Source organism: Homalodisca vitripennis, chromosome 2 (genome assembly GCF_021130785.1).
Source record: "Homalodisca vitripennis isolate AUS2020 chromosome 2, UT_GWSS_2.1, whole genome shotgun sequence".
Taxonomy (NCBI): Eukaryota; Metazoa; Arthropoda; class Insecta; order Hemiptera; family Cicadellidae; genus Homalodisca; species Homalodisca vitripennis.
Window position 1 is genome coordinate 62065501 of NC_060208.1, and position 13286 is coordinate 62078786.

General features: G+C 31.1%; 1 protein-coding gene across 3 annotated transcripts in view; it reads left to right on the forward strand.

Annotated features, from left to right (window-relative positions):
- LOC124354043 (protein tweety) overlaps nt 1-4861 on the forward strand; it is a 178124-nt gene extending 173263 nt beyond the window's left edge. For all 3 annotated transcript variants that reach the window (XM_046804202.1, XM_046804203.1, XM_046804204.1), the window contains 2 exons: nt 2146-2275; nt 3264-4861. In XM_046804202.1, the coding sequence (XP_046660158.1) occupies nt 2146-2275; nt 3264-3428 (295 nt within the window). In that variant the 3' untranslated portion in view covers nt 3429-4861. The remainder of the gene's footprint in view (nt 1-2145; nt 2276-3263) is intronic.
- Nucleotides 4862-13286: the final 8425 nt, after the last annotated feature.

Sequence of the window (13286 nt, forward strand, 5' to 3'; positions counted from 1 at the left end):
ACAAAGCATCATTTTATATCTTTAGTGTGGTGAAAGTCACTTGAATTTAAAAGGCATGAAATTGAGCATCTAATTCATACCGATAACTGTTCCTAATTTTTTGTTTTGGAATTGAACAACAACCATGGAAGGAAATTGTAGAGTGTAATACTAAGAGATTTTGATTATAATTCAAAACCAGAATTGAATTTTTCAAATACTTTAGTATACTTACTATCAGGGATTGGGGGGAGGGTTTACAGCACCTTAAAAAGGCTAAATAATTCTACTTGTGGATTTTTAAGGCATCATTTTAATGTTTAACTAAATATGTGCCAAAAATCTAAAATATCATTTCTGAATTATATATTTCATAATGTCATCTCTCTTATATACATTGTAGTTTTTATCAAAAATGTTAGCAAGATTATCACAAACAGATTATTGTTAAGAATTAAACTTTATGAACTTTTATAATAGTACGAATTTTTCTCGCTCATATTGCTGCAAGTTTCTAAAATGATCAATTAATGCAATCATCTTTAATTTATGAAGTAACCAAACCCTAAGGTGGTGGTTGGTTTTACCTCATGACTTTGCTTTGGCTACAAGGTGTTAGTTCTTTCCCAGCTTTCCTATAGCAAAATGTACATTTTCTGTTTGGATTTAAATACACAACTTATTTTTGTAGTTTGGTTTTATTACTTTTCCTTTTGCATGATTTGAATCTCACTAGAATTTATTTCTTCTGTAATATATATTTTTACCGATTTTTTGCATTTGCAACACCAGGTATCTTTAGTTACACTGTAATTGTTGTAGTTTGCAGTTGTTTAGATATGCTGCTTTATGTAATATGGAAGCATGCTTTTTTCTTAGATGAGATTGATTTTAAATATGCTAAAAATATATGATAATCTTTTAAATTTTGTTTAGTAAAACAATAATTAGTTTAACTGCATCTGTTGTACATTTGTAACAAGCAAAAAATGTTACTTTAGCAGAACAAGAGTTACTATGAAAGTATTTACATTTTAGTATTAGTGGTAACAAAAACTAGCAAGGACATCCTCTTTCAATCCACATAATAGGTTAATGTTTATTCCAAGTGTTGTAATTTATGAAAGATTTTGCTCTTAGATTCTTCTTATTTTTTTTATTTTTTTACATCAAATAACTGAAAAGTTATGAGTAACAAGTGAAGTGACAGTACAGATAAAGACTTAGCCTAAAGAATAAAGCTACATTCCAGCTATAAGAAATGTGGCAGATAATTATACACCTTATTAGATATGAGGTACAGGAACTGATGTATCCTGATTGTAATATGGGTGAGCAAAATATTTAAACATAATATGTAGCTGAGATATGATGTTTAAAAACATTTTCTTTGTAAGGCACTTAAAAATATAATGCCAGAAAGCAACAATTATCTCTAGGTTCTACAGTCAAAATAAATGTGATCTAAAACTTCACAACTGCAAAAAAATATGTTACACCATACTTTACAGTTTAATGAGATAAAACTTTTACTGAGTAATCTTCAGATTTTATTTTATTCCCCAAATTATGGTGTAAGATAAGCACCAACCATTAAGAAGGGAAATTAACAATGTTTTTACAATGTTGGTAAAGTCTAAAAAACAAGTAAACTTTAAAAATGTGTTAAAAACTCAACATTATGAACATGAACAACTATGATTTAATTTCAACATATATTTGAGCTATACTTTTGTAGCATTAATTAATTTGTTAAACATTTGAAGAAATCATGCAATAGAACAACTTTTTTTAAACACAAAATATAAAATACTGCAATTAATTTTTATTTATGATGGATTTTTGTACTAAGATTTTCAGCTACTGTGTTAAACTTATTAAAGATGTAAAAATTTGATTTCTTTTAATGACCAACTTTATGAATTAGGAGGCTACACTAGTTAGCTGTGTATGTGGTGTTCCACCTATAACATCAGCTAAAGATTAAATTGTGCTATAAATATAGCATATAAATATAGGATATTTTATATATATATATATTTATATGGCATATAAATATAGGAAATTAACCTTTTTAATTTGAAAGGAGTCGCCAGCAGCGAACCAGCATCGTTTCCCAAGTCAGTGGCGATTAAGAGAGTGAAAGAGCCATTCCTTGTGTTACAGAGATGGGCGTGGCAGTGCTGGCCTCACCAGCGGAGTTGGTGGAAGGAGTTTCGGTGATCGAGGGAGTCCATATGAACCTGGCCAGTACGCGACTCTGAACCGAAAGTTTCGAACTCTTGAACATCCTTCAGTGAGTACCTTATCGTCTGACCTCAGTTGCATGCACTTTTGTTAATACTTTACATAATGTAGATTTTTGTAAAATAATGTAACCATAATTACTCTTGTGACAAAGTTCATTATTTGCGTCTTTCATTATGACACTCTGAGTCCCATTCTAAGGAACACATAAAGTGATGAGCGGCTGGACGCAAATCAATGTAACTTCTTTGCACTAACTTTTACTTCTCTTGGCATTTTTCCTTTTTCTTATAACCTGACTTTAAACGTTTTATATGGTCACAATTTTAAACAGATAAAGCACTTAAAACAAGATTTTTTTACTAGGCAATACAAATAAAAATAAGATTTTGATCAGTTTATATGTTTTTTTTCATTATTAAAAAAAACACACATATCCAATAATTGGAAAAAGATACACCATTGCTTGCAATTTATATTTTGCTCCATTTCACCCAGAGAACAAAGTCCTACATTATTTTACGTACAGAAATTTGTTACAACCTTTATATACAAGGGGTTATCAAAAGGTTCCAGGACTGAATTTGTAAACATTTATTCATACAACATATAAGTTATTCGAATTTGTCTCCTCAAAGTACTCCCCCTTGGAAAGCTACTCACTTTTCCCCACCGGTGTTTCCACTGTTTGGAAAGTAGGCAGTTGCGATTCTTGTACAAGAAATTTCTCCCTCTAGAACAATCCTCAGACTTTTTATTTTTTTAAGAATAATTAGCCAATAATTATTATAATTAGGATGTATTCTGTTACGTCTTCTGAGTACATAACAGAATTAAAGGATGCATGGTTTATTGACAGACTTTTTCCCTTCGTAAACTGTATCTGTCTTATTATTTTGAGATTTAGTTTAGAGCCGACCGAATCATTGTATCATGACGTTGGGGATTATTATTTCTTAAGGAATCAATACTGTGACCAATACTCGATTAGTCTAGCATAACTGATTTATATTCAGCTTACCATATTTTTAACACAGGTGGGGGTACGGAGGGCAGGCCACTTGGAACCCGGCAACTCACACACGCTGGGAAGCTCACACAAGAAGCTGCGGCCGGTAGATGGACGTCTTGGTGACGGACCAGGACAATACTCCACTCTGAGCAAGAAGTGCAAGACGCTGGAGTCCTCGGACTTCTACTGAGCGCCGGCCTCACTGACCTACTCGGTGTCCGGTCACATGCCCAGTCAAGGCTTTGGTCTCGGCTACGGTAATGTGACTCCCACTCCGAGTGACTACATGGTCACGGAGATGTAACAGTGAGGCCGGCGGAAAAGCAGTTTAGTTGTGGATTAGTTGGTGGTACTGGAGTGATTTCTCAGCTCTACGGGAAATTTAAGAATGGTTATCCTCAGAGAGGATTTTCAGTGGAGGCGCTGACTAGAATTTTCACAACCTTGTTGATTTTGTGTTACCAATGTACCTCGACATGGTTTAAAACACGAGTAATATGTTGATAGAATTTCTCTGGTGTGCTGTGGTAACAAATGAAATGGAAATCTATCTAATGTCATTGAGACTGTTTTTGCCTACATTTCAAAAACTTGAATCGTGGATTTTTAAATTGTGCTATTTTGTAAGGTGTTCACTCAAGATTTGATGTCCAATAATTTGCTAAATTGGAAGAAAAAATCACAAAAAAGACCACCATGTCTTTGAACAGAAAAATAATGTATTTACAGTACCTTTTATTGAACATTAAACAATGCAAGCCTTAATTTCTTAACATATTTCAGTACTAAATATTTCAATGCAGTTTAGATATTAATCTTTCTTAATTTTATTTGAAAGTTTATCATGTTGAATACTATACCGGAAGAATATAGATGATTACCAACATTTTTAAGGTTAAATAAATATAGCAAAACGTCATATTCAGCCATTAGAAATGGTTTTAATGTCTATTTTAAAATATTTATTTTTTATATAGTTTTACTAGTACCATCTGCAGTATTGAATTAATATGTGTTTATAATAAGAATCACTACACATGGTAGTGTAATAAAGCCTTGTGTCAGGTTGTTTCAATAATTAATACAACTGTGTATAATAATAAATTACTTCATTTACTGTAATATCAGATTAAAGTTTGTACTCTTGGATTCCTTTGTTCAAGCTAAGAACACATCTTTGTGATCGTCATTATTGCAAAGACATTAAAACATCAATAATTATTATTGAATATTCCTTTTTAGACTTTTTTTGTCTACTGGGGTATACAAAGTGGGAACATGCACATTTCAGGAAAAAATCTAATTAACCCATTGCGGATCGTATTGTTTTGGCGCGCGGGCACCAGCGGGCGCGAATTAATTCACGGTCAGCGGCCGCACGAACAGCAATGGTGCGCCACATCGTATCGCTCGCTATTGTATACTAGAAAATTCAGCTGCGAAGGTATTCGTTCAGATGGAACATGGGCCTGCTGGGATATCCGTGATATAGGAACTATAACACGCGAGCAAGGTTACGGCGTGGCAGGAATTATGTCTGAATCATAGTCTAAATAAAGCGGCTCGGGCGAATCGATTGCAACATCCGGGCCATTGTCTAGACTAAACCCACCAACATGTACGTCTGCGTCGTTTAGTTGTGTCACTAACCTCAAAAGTATTATAATAACAACTGAGGAAAACACCCAATCAGAAGCGCTAAAAAGCAGAGAGTAAACTCATATGAATGATTTTTCAACTTCGACATACAACTGCGATCTGTAGGATATTTATAAAACTTTTGAAAACTCTAAACGTAGACCGTTGTTAAACACTCTTAGTTGACAAGTGAAGAAGATCGCCCGATCTATCAGACATTAACAGAACTATTTGGAGGGAAATTTAAAAGCAGACCGCTTTTGCGACCTGAGCTCGTCACCGTGCCGTTAGGCCCGGCCGCTGCGTGACGAGCCCAGCTCGTCAGTGATCCGCAATGGGTTAAATAATAATTACTTTTATAGTTCTAATCATACACTTGTAATTTTTTAATAATAAAGAAAAGTAATTGTAATTATATTTCTGATCAGAGCTATTACTAGCAGTCCTAAAATGTATTCCTGCGTTATTAAGTTGAATGTCTGTATGGTGCTTATAATCTTAAAGCTATTAAAAATATAACTTTATAAATCTAATACTATTAGTTGCCTCTAAGTATTCCATTCTTCTAATTAATAACACAAAGGAGCAAATGTTTTACGTTATTGTAGTAAAACTCCAGAGTTGTAGTTTTATAGTCCACATTACTGTGCAATAAAACATTACTGTTATGACTATCAGTTCAAAATTATGGTTGATATTAGTTTCTATTCCAATTACTTTAATTTTTCATTCTCAATTGTTGGATCCGGAAGAATTTTAAAGAAATTTGTTTTAATAAATCCAAGATATACATTTAATATTGTAGAACAGCAGAGGTGCTTCTACGTGCATGTAAAAGTCGTAGGAACTTGTAGTTCATAATTATTTTTAGTCATCATTTGATAACAGAGCAAATTAAACTCTCCACAAAATATATAATATTTAGTTTTATTATTGCAGTATTATTCAAAATATGCGAACCTAATAAAATATTTTTTACCCTTTCAATATTGACTGTTGAAATTAAAATTTGTATACAAAATTAAGTACATTATTTGTATGTTTTACTTAAAAAAGTAAAAGAATACTTAACATTAGTTTTTGAGAATTCAAGAACGAATTATTAATTTAATTAAGCCTTAGATTTACTCATACTTTTTTGCTAGTCTATTGCTTAAAATTTATTTCTCTCTATGTGCAAGGTAATTAAATATATCACAATGCCTAGATAATATCTATACCTATAAACTGTATCAGAAAAATATCCATAGTTTATAAACCTTCCAATAAATGTATTATTTAAACAATTTCTGAAACTCGTTTTGGGCCTCAAACATGCAAAATTAAAGAAGCTATTCTGTATTTTTAATTTTAGGCAGGAATATGAGAAATTTTGATGTTTCAGGTTTCCCAGTGTTTTGCATCTCAGAAAACTTTATCATCTAATAATTACAAAAATAAATAATTAGAAAATTGGTTTTTATTAGTACTAGTATAAACTGAGTACAAATTAACTAAATTGTGCCAAAAAGTTAAGAAAACTGCAACTATATTATGGATCAGAAGCGAAATTGTATTCTTAAACTGCATTAATAGCAATAAAAATAAAAATTACACAGCCAAAAATCAATATTATTTTAATTTAATCTAGTCCTGCGGTTGTGCAAGATAGGCCTATTTGTGCAACGAATTGTCAATACTTTTTCTTGTAAATATTGTATTTATAAATTTTTATTCTAGTTGTAATTTAAAAATATTACATTTCTCATTTCAATAACCAAAATGTTGTATATTATGTTCATATATAAATATTATGCATTATAATTTTTTTAATGTTGATATTATATCTTTATAGGTCATAAACCATTTTATTGTATGTAAACAGTATATTTAAGCTCTTCTACAGAAAGCCTACTTAACTCAGTGTTACAATTTGAATATTTATTAGTAAAAACGTTTCAAGCAGTTTCTTGGACAGGCCTAATTTGAAATTGTATGATTGTTCACGACTTAGGTTCTTTGCTCAACTACAGTTTGGGATGTGATTGTTTCTGTTTCCCACGTTCGGGACCTGAGTTATTTTTTTGCTTGTTCTCGCTTCTAAGCGGACATTTTTAATCTTGCTTTCATAATTTGCTGTTGTTTATAATTTAGCTTCACCAAACCACTCTGTTGACCCAGAGCGCAAGAGAGATTTGCTGCCGATGAAAGCTCCTCAGGCAATTTGTAAAAGTACAAACATAACCAGCACAAAGAGTGTGCTAGGGACCCGTACCGATGATCCCCCCAACCTATCCTTGTGTATAGTAGTTTTTTTACATTCATGCCAAAGATGCTACCATAATATATATAATATATAAATAGAATTTCTGTAAGTGTTAAGAATTTGTAATAAAATGTTGTGATTATAATTAAGATAAGATTTTTAAACTGGACACTTATGTCAGTTGTTCTCTACTCTGGGTTTTTGAACATTGTATCTGTTAACCTTCTAAGGCCATAGACGGTAATGAAACTTGAAACATCACGGTTTGTGATGATTTTTAAGCTATATATTGCATAAAAGAATCAGATAATATTTTCTCTCCAAATATTGAAAAATTCATATTCCTGGATATTGATAAAGTAACAAAAACCTAATAATTAAGCTATTTTTGCTACATTAGTTTGTTCACAATTCTGCAAAACAACATTTTATAAGATTTTTTTTACCTGGTTTGTCTTTTACTGTAATGTATTTCTAAATCTTACCATATTCAAATTAAAGTTAACAAGTTCAAAATAATGTGTTTTACATGTGCATATTTTTCTTAATTAAATTAAATTCTTTAATTGTGGTACTGTAATTTTAATTATACTTCCATAATCCATCCACATCGTCACAGCCATCTGTTAGGGACTGGCGAATTCTCAATGTTTTAATGTATCCTTAAGTTTGGTTTGTAATAGTTTACTGTCATCAAATATACACAAAGACAATGTTCAGAACAGCAGAATGAGATGAACAATAATGTAATATAGCTTTACATCATTATAGGTTAGCTAGTTCAAAGTAGTATTATTGTTCCAGTACAGTTTTCTACTTCATTGTTATAGTTAGCATTAATTCACAGAGTATTCTTTGAAGAAAAATGTACAGAAAATTAAAGTGTTACATAGAAATATAAAACAACATAATTCAAATTAAACAATATTTAATTTATGGCATGAGTTTCCATGCCAGGGTATTTTTACACTGCCTACTAAATGAAAATGAATCATAATTCATAAAAGACCACATAAGAGATATTAAACTGTAGCCCTGTTGAATCGTAGAGTTGCATTGAAATTCTTTTACATGTTTATTGAAACATTAATTAGCAGAACACATTTGCTTTATAAATTAGTTATAGGGTTTTGATATTCACAAAAAGGTTGTTGACTGATTGAAGACTTCATGAACATTAAGTATTAAATATAATGTATATACTGTATTGTGTGATGCACCAACTCTTGAAAACGCACAATTATTTGCGTTTCCAGAACACAGTGATGCCAAAATATTATAAGATCAGGGCTGCCAACTATGTAAAAAATTTAAATTTTGAAGTAGTGAAATTGTAATACTTGTAAATAACTTTTTGTATGTGGTGTGAATGCTTTGACATTTAACCAATTTCACTGCCACCCTATGTTGGATTTGCTTTAACAACTCAAGCCCACTTGCTCAAAACAGTGTGTATATTAATCAAACCATTTTTTTTTTTCACACAATTTAATTCAGGAATTATGTTGTTTATTTTTTGTATTTAATTATAGTTGCTTTTAACAGATATTTTACCTTAGTTAAAAATCAATTATGTTCTTAGTTCAACATTGGTTGTAATAAGAAAGGGCTCATAAATTGTTTGAAAGAATATAAAAGTTTTTATATTTAATTATATTAAATGTAATTTTCATTCTTTTACACATCAATTTTAAAGTGATAAAACTGTTATTGATGATGTCATAGGTATTTAAAAAAGGTTTTATATATATATGCATTGTACAATAAAACATAATAGTTTTGAAATTAAATATAAGTTTTTAAAGTATCCCCTGACTTTCCTCCAACTATCAGTTTAAACTCCCTTTTAGTGATTAACCTTGATCTGTGGACCATTCCTTACAAAAAGAAGATAAGGCACAATTTTCATACGTTCCTATTTTACTAATAATACTACTTTTGTTTCATTATTGTATGTATTATGTAAGTAAATTGTTTTATTTTACATTGTACTATTGATGTGAATTTGTCCATAGTGTGTATGAATTTGAATAAACTACAGTGATCATAACTTCCTAGTCTGTGTTATTTTCAACCCCTGAAAAAACATTTTAAGATTTTATTTATAATAATCATATACAGTATCATTTAAGGGAGAAGGAGAATACATATACAATGGGTTCATAGCCAATTGTGATTACAAAAATTTTGTTTTTTTATTAATTGTATATTTTTAGTCATAAGAACAAAGCTACAAGCTTCAAATAATAAATATTTTGTTGACACTAATAATGAAATCAATTAATACACAAGGTAACCTATTCATATAGACATAAAAGAATGTTTGTTAGCAAGATATACTTGAAGATTTAGTCTTGCTGACTAGAGAGTTCCTAGGAACGAAAAGCCTAATTTCTTATAAACCATCAAGAGATTTTTTCCATTTTAACATTTGTCACAACATCTACAAGCTTTATTATGCGGATATTACAGTAGTCTTCCACCTGTAAGAATAACCATTCTTCAATTATTTTCACATTGTCATCTCCGATGAAATGCTTGCTGTTAAGAAACTTCTTTAGGTAGTCCAAAAAGTAACTGGTCATCATCAAGTATGGACTATACAGTGTGTGTTCAATATGCTCCCATTCAAAAAATGTAATCAAAGTTTTTATTTGATTGGTGGAATGGATTTTGGCGTTATCATGCAGTAACAAAATTACAGATCTAAGAAGGCCATGTCACTTATTCATCGTTCGTTTTTGAAGATGGAAGGATTGTGAAGGAAAAGATTTTTCTTGACATTTGTTCAGTGGTATAAAACATCAGTAACACTATGTTACAAGATCTACAACCTGATCTCTTCCTCAGGTGAATAACTAACCTTAACACATAACTACAATCTAGGTTAAAGTAAATAAAACATCAGTAACACTATGTTACAAGATCTACAACCTGATCTCTTCCTCAGGTGAATAACTAACCTTAACACATAACTACAATCTAGGTTAAAGTAAATAAAACATCAGTAACACTATGTTACAAGATCTACAACCTGATCTCTTCCTCAGGTGAATAACTAACCTTAACACATAACTACAATCTAGGTTAAAGTAAATAAAACATGATGAACTTCTTAAAACCATACTTTAACTCTGCATTGGTTTATTTCAAATCTCTAGTCTGATTGGTACTTTAGATTTTTTTGTTGGTTCATTTTTGAGAATTTGTAACCAAAACGGCCAAATTTCGACTGATGGTTGGTCTGCCGAATTAATGTATTAAGCCTTGATTAATTTCTTTTAAAACAAATATTGTTCCCAATGTATTATGTTGGCTTCATCCCAATTCATATGATGGTCTTCGGACGCACAATGACGTGACATTTTTTAAATTTTCTGTTAGCCCCTTTCTCATGTTTTCTTTGTGTTCTTTTATCCTTACATTTAATGGTTTTTGTCTCGCCTAATGCAAGTACATTTTATACTGCAAACACAATTTTTAGAATCCTGTGTCACTTTTTGGTTTTGTTTGTAAGAGACTTTGGCAAAAATTATCATGTGTTTTTAGCGCGGCTCTAATGTTGTACTTTCCATCTACTCTTTTAATTTTTTCCGATAATCCCGGCACATAAGGGATTGATATAATGCAAATTTATGTGCCAGGGGAGACTAGTACTCCATTTGTATGGACGAATAACATCAACTGATTTAGATGGGAATTCATAAGTGATTTACCATAAAGCTGTTGCAGAAATGTCATTGGGACACATGTTCAGTATGGCAACAATCTGGTTCGACTGACAGGTATTCATATCAAGCCTCCCCAAAATTCATTTGAGTAACTGAATGGGATTAGGATTTTGTAAACAATACACAATTTAGGGGATGGGCTGACCTTAGTTCAAGTGATCCCCAATGAACTGGGACAGTACCTCTCCAGGGGGACGCTTCTTTAGCACCACCTGGAATAAGCACCCCCTCGGGCTATGACGTCACAGCAAGGGGTGCTAATTCACCACATGGACACAGACCAGGCACTGAATTAGCACCCCCCTGACTCCAAGGGGGCACTTATTCAGCGCATGGACATGGCGCATTTATTGAATTAGCACCTCCTAGAACTCAACCAGCAACACTAGCATATTTGTCTTTTAAATTTAATTGAATTGTAAATATAATAGTTGTTATCTGGATTTTTGTGACGCTGTGTCAATCATAAGCTACTATCTACGATTGTGTTGAAATTTCCGATAAACGATTAAATAATATAATCCTCAAATATGCCTACTTTCTCTTCAAAATTATCATAGACTTAATAGTACATAATAAGTGCTCCGACTAACAGGCTAATATACCTTAGGATTCCTCCCTCTCCTATTTGCATTGTCATTTTTGTAAAATTTTTCACTCGACTTAGCTTTCTTAATTTTTTCTAAATATCACCAATTAACAAAAATAATTAAATCATATCCATCATTTATTATCTTTCAGTTAAAATGTTTATAAAATTTATTTACACACTGCTAACTAAAAAAAAAAAAACATACAATTTTCAACTTTGAGTCTATGCACAGGTCATTAGAGCCCATGTAGGCTCTTTCCCCTTTAAGCTTCCTAATTACGAATATACAGTAATTAGATAGCAAATTAAGACTAATGGTAAATGCTGTTTTATTTGTTTTTAATTTTAATTAGAGTTCTTAATTTTGATGCATGGATTCATCCTTTTGAGATATAACATTTTTACTATTGTGTACCAAGTTCTTTCATGCCAATTATAAGAATGCTATAAAAATACCATCATTTGTTAGTTTACCTCTTCAATATAAGATATTTACTGCTGTATGTACAGTTGTACATTTTTATGAAAGTTAAAGCTAGTTTGGGTGAATTTTTGAAATATTACGGAAGGTAAAACGTAATTATGGTTTTTAATACACAATTAGTCAAGTATCTATGCTGTGTCATTTTAATTGTACAGGCATTGCTTATTGGGTGTCCCCACCAATGGAAAATCTACTGATAGTCTAGTCAAGGGTATTCACTGAACATTAATAGTGCAAGTTTAATCCAATTGTGAAAAATCAATAAATCATTTTTCTCGATCTAATTAAAACTATGTTATTTGTTTATGGAGCTATAATTAAATTATTTATTTAATTTAATCGCTTCAAGAATATGGAGTGTTTTTTTAGTTTAATTAATTCAAATAAAAATTTATATCATTTTTTTACTTCCTTATGTTTCCCAATAACAATTTAGGCTCATATTTTAGACAAAAGAGTTCACTATTAGAGTACAAAACTTTTGTTTCATATTTAATTTTAATTACATTTCAAAATTAGTTTTTATGGAATCAAACAAATGAAGCAAGAGAATGACAGTTCTTTCAGTACCTGCCCTTAGATAATTACTCGTAACTATTTGCAGTAAAAAACTAGATTATTTTGTATCAAATGCACTATTACATGTACTGTGGATCATCTGCACAATGGAACAACTCCATTGAACAGACTCAACGCTATACAAAAATCTGTAGAATGGTACTCAAAAAAATATTTCAAGTGTTGTCCGTAAGTATTACTATTGCTTATGTGTAAAATGTCCTCTATAGTCATGCCTAACTATTCTTCATAAGGAAAGGAATATATAGAAACATCAAATACAAAATGGAAAGAAGGAAGAAAGATATATTTCACAGAGGCTGTCAACTTAAAGATGCATTATTAGCTTATGAACTTAACGCTGTGGTCAAAAACTGATGGATGAGACATTGGTAGCTAAGGATTGAGCATATTAATCTACAAAGGTTTCTTCCTAACTAGTTAATATCTAAAAAATATTTGGTTGACTTCTGAATTTTACCTCTAGCAGATATATTCCTCTGGTAAAGGATTGTACCCTCGATTATACGATTTTTTGTAATGGTATCAATGATAATTAGTGTTATATCACGAGAATGTATAATAGAATTTATATCGGGACTTTCATATTACATGTTATCAACGATTACATGTAAAATATTTTCCCATATATGGTTTGTCGCTCCTTTTATAAGTAACCCTATTTTAAAACGTGGACCAAGTCTTTTATTATCAACAGTACTATAGGAAATGAAGGATTGTGATTATTATTTGCATTAGAACATCACTTCAAAAAGATCATTGAATGCTGCATTGAAATT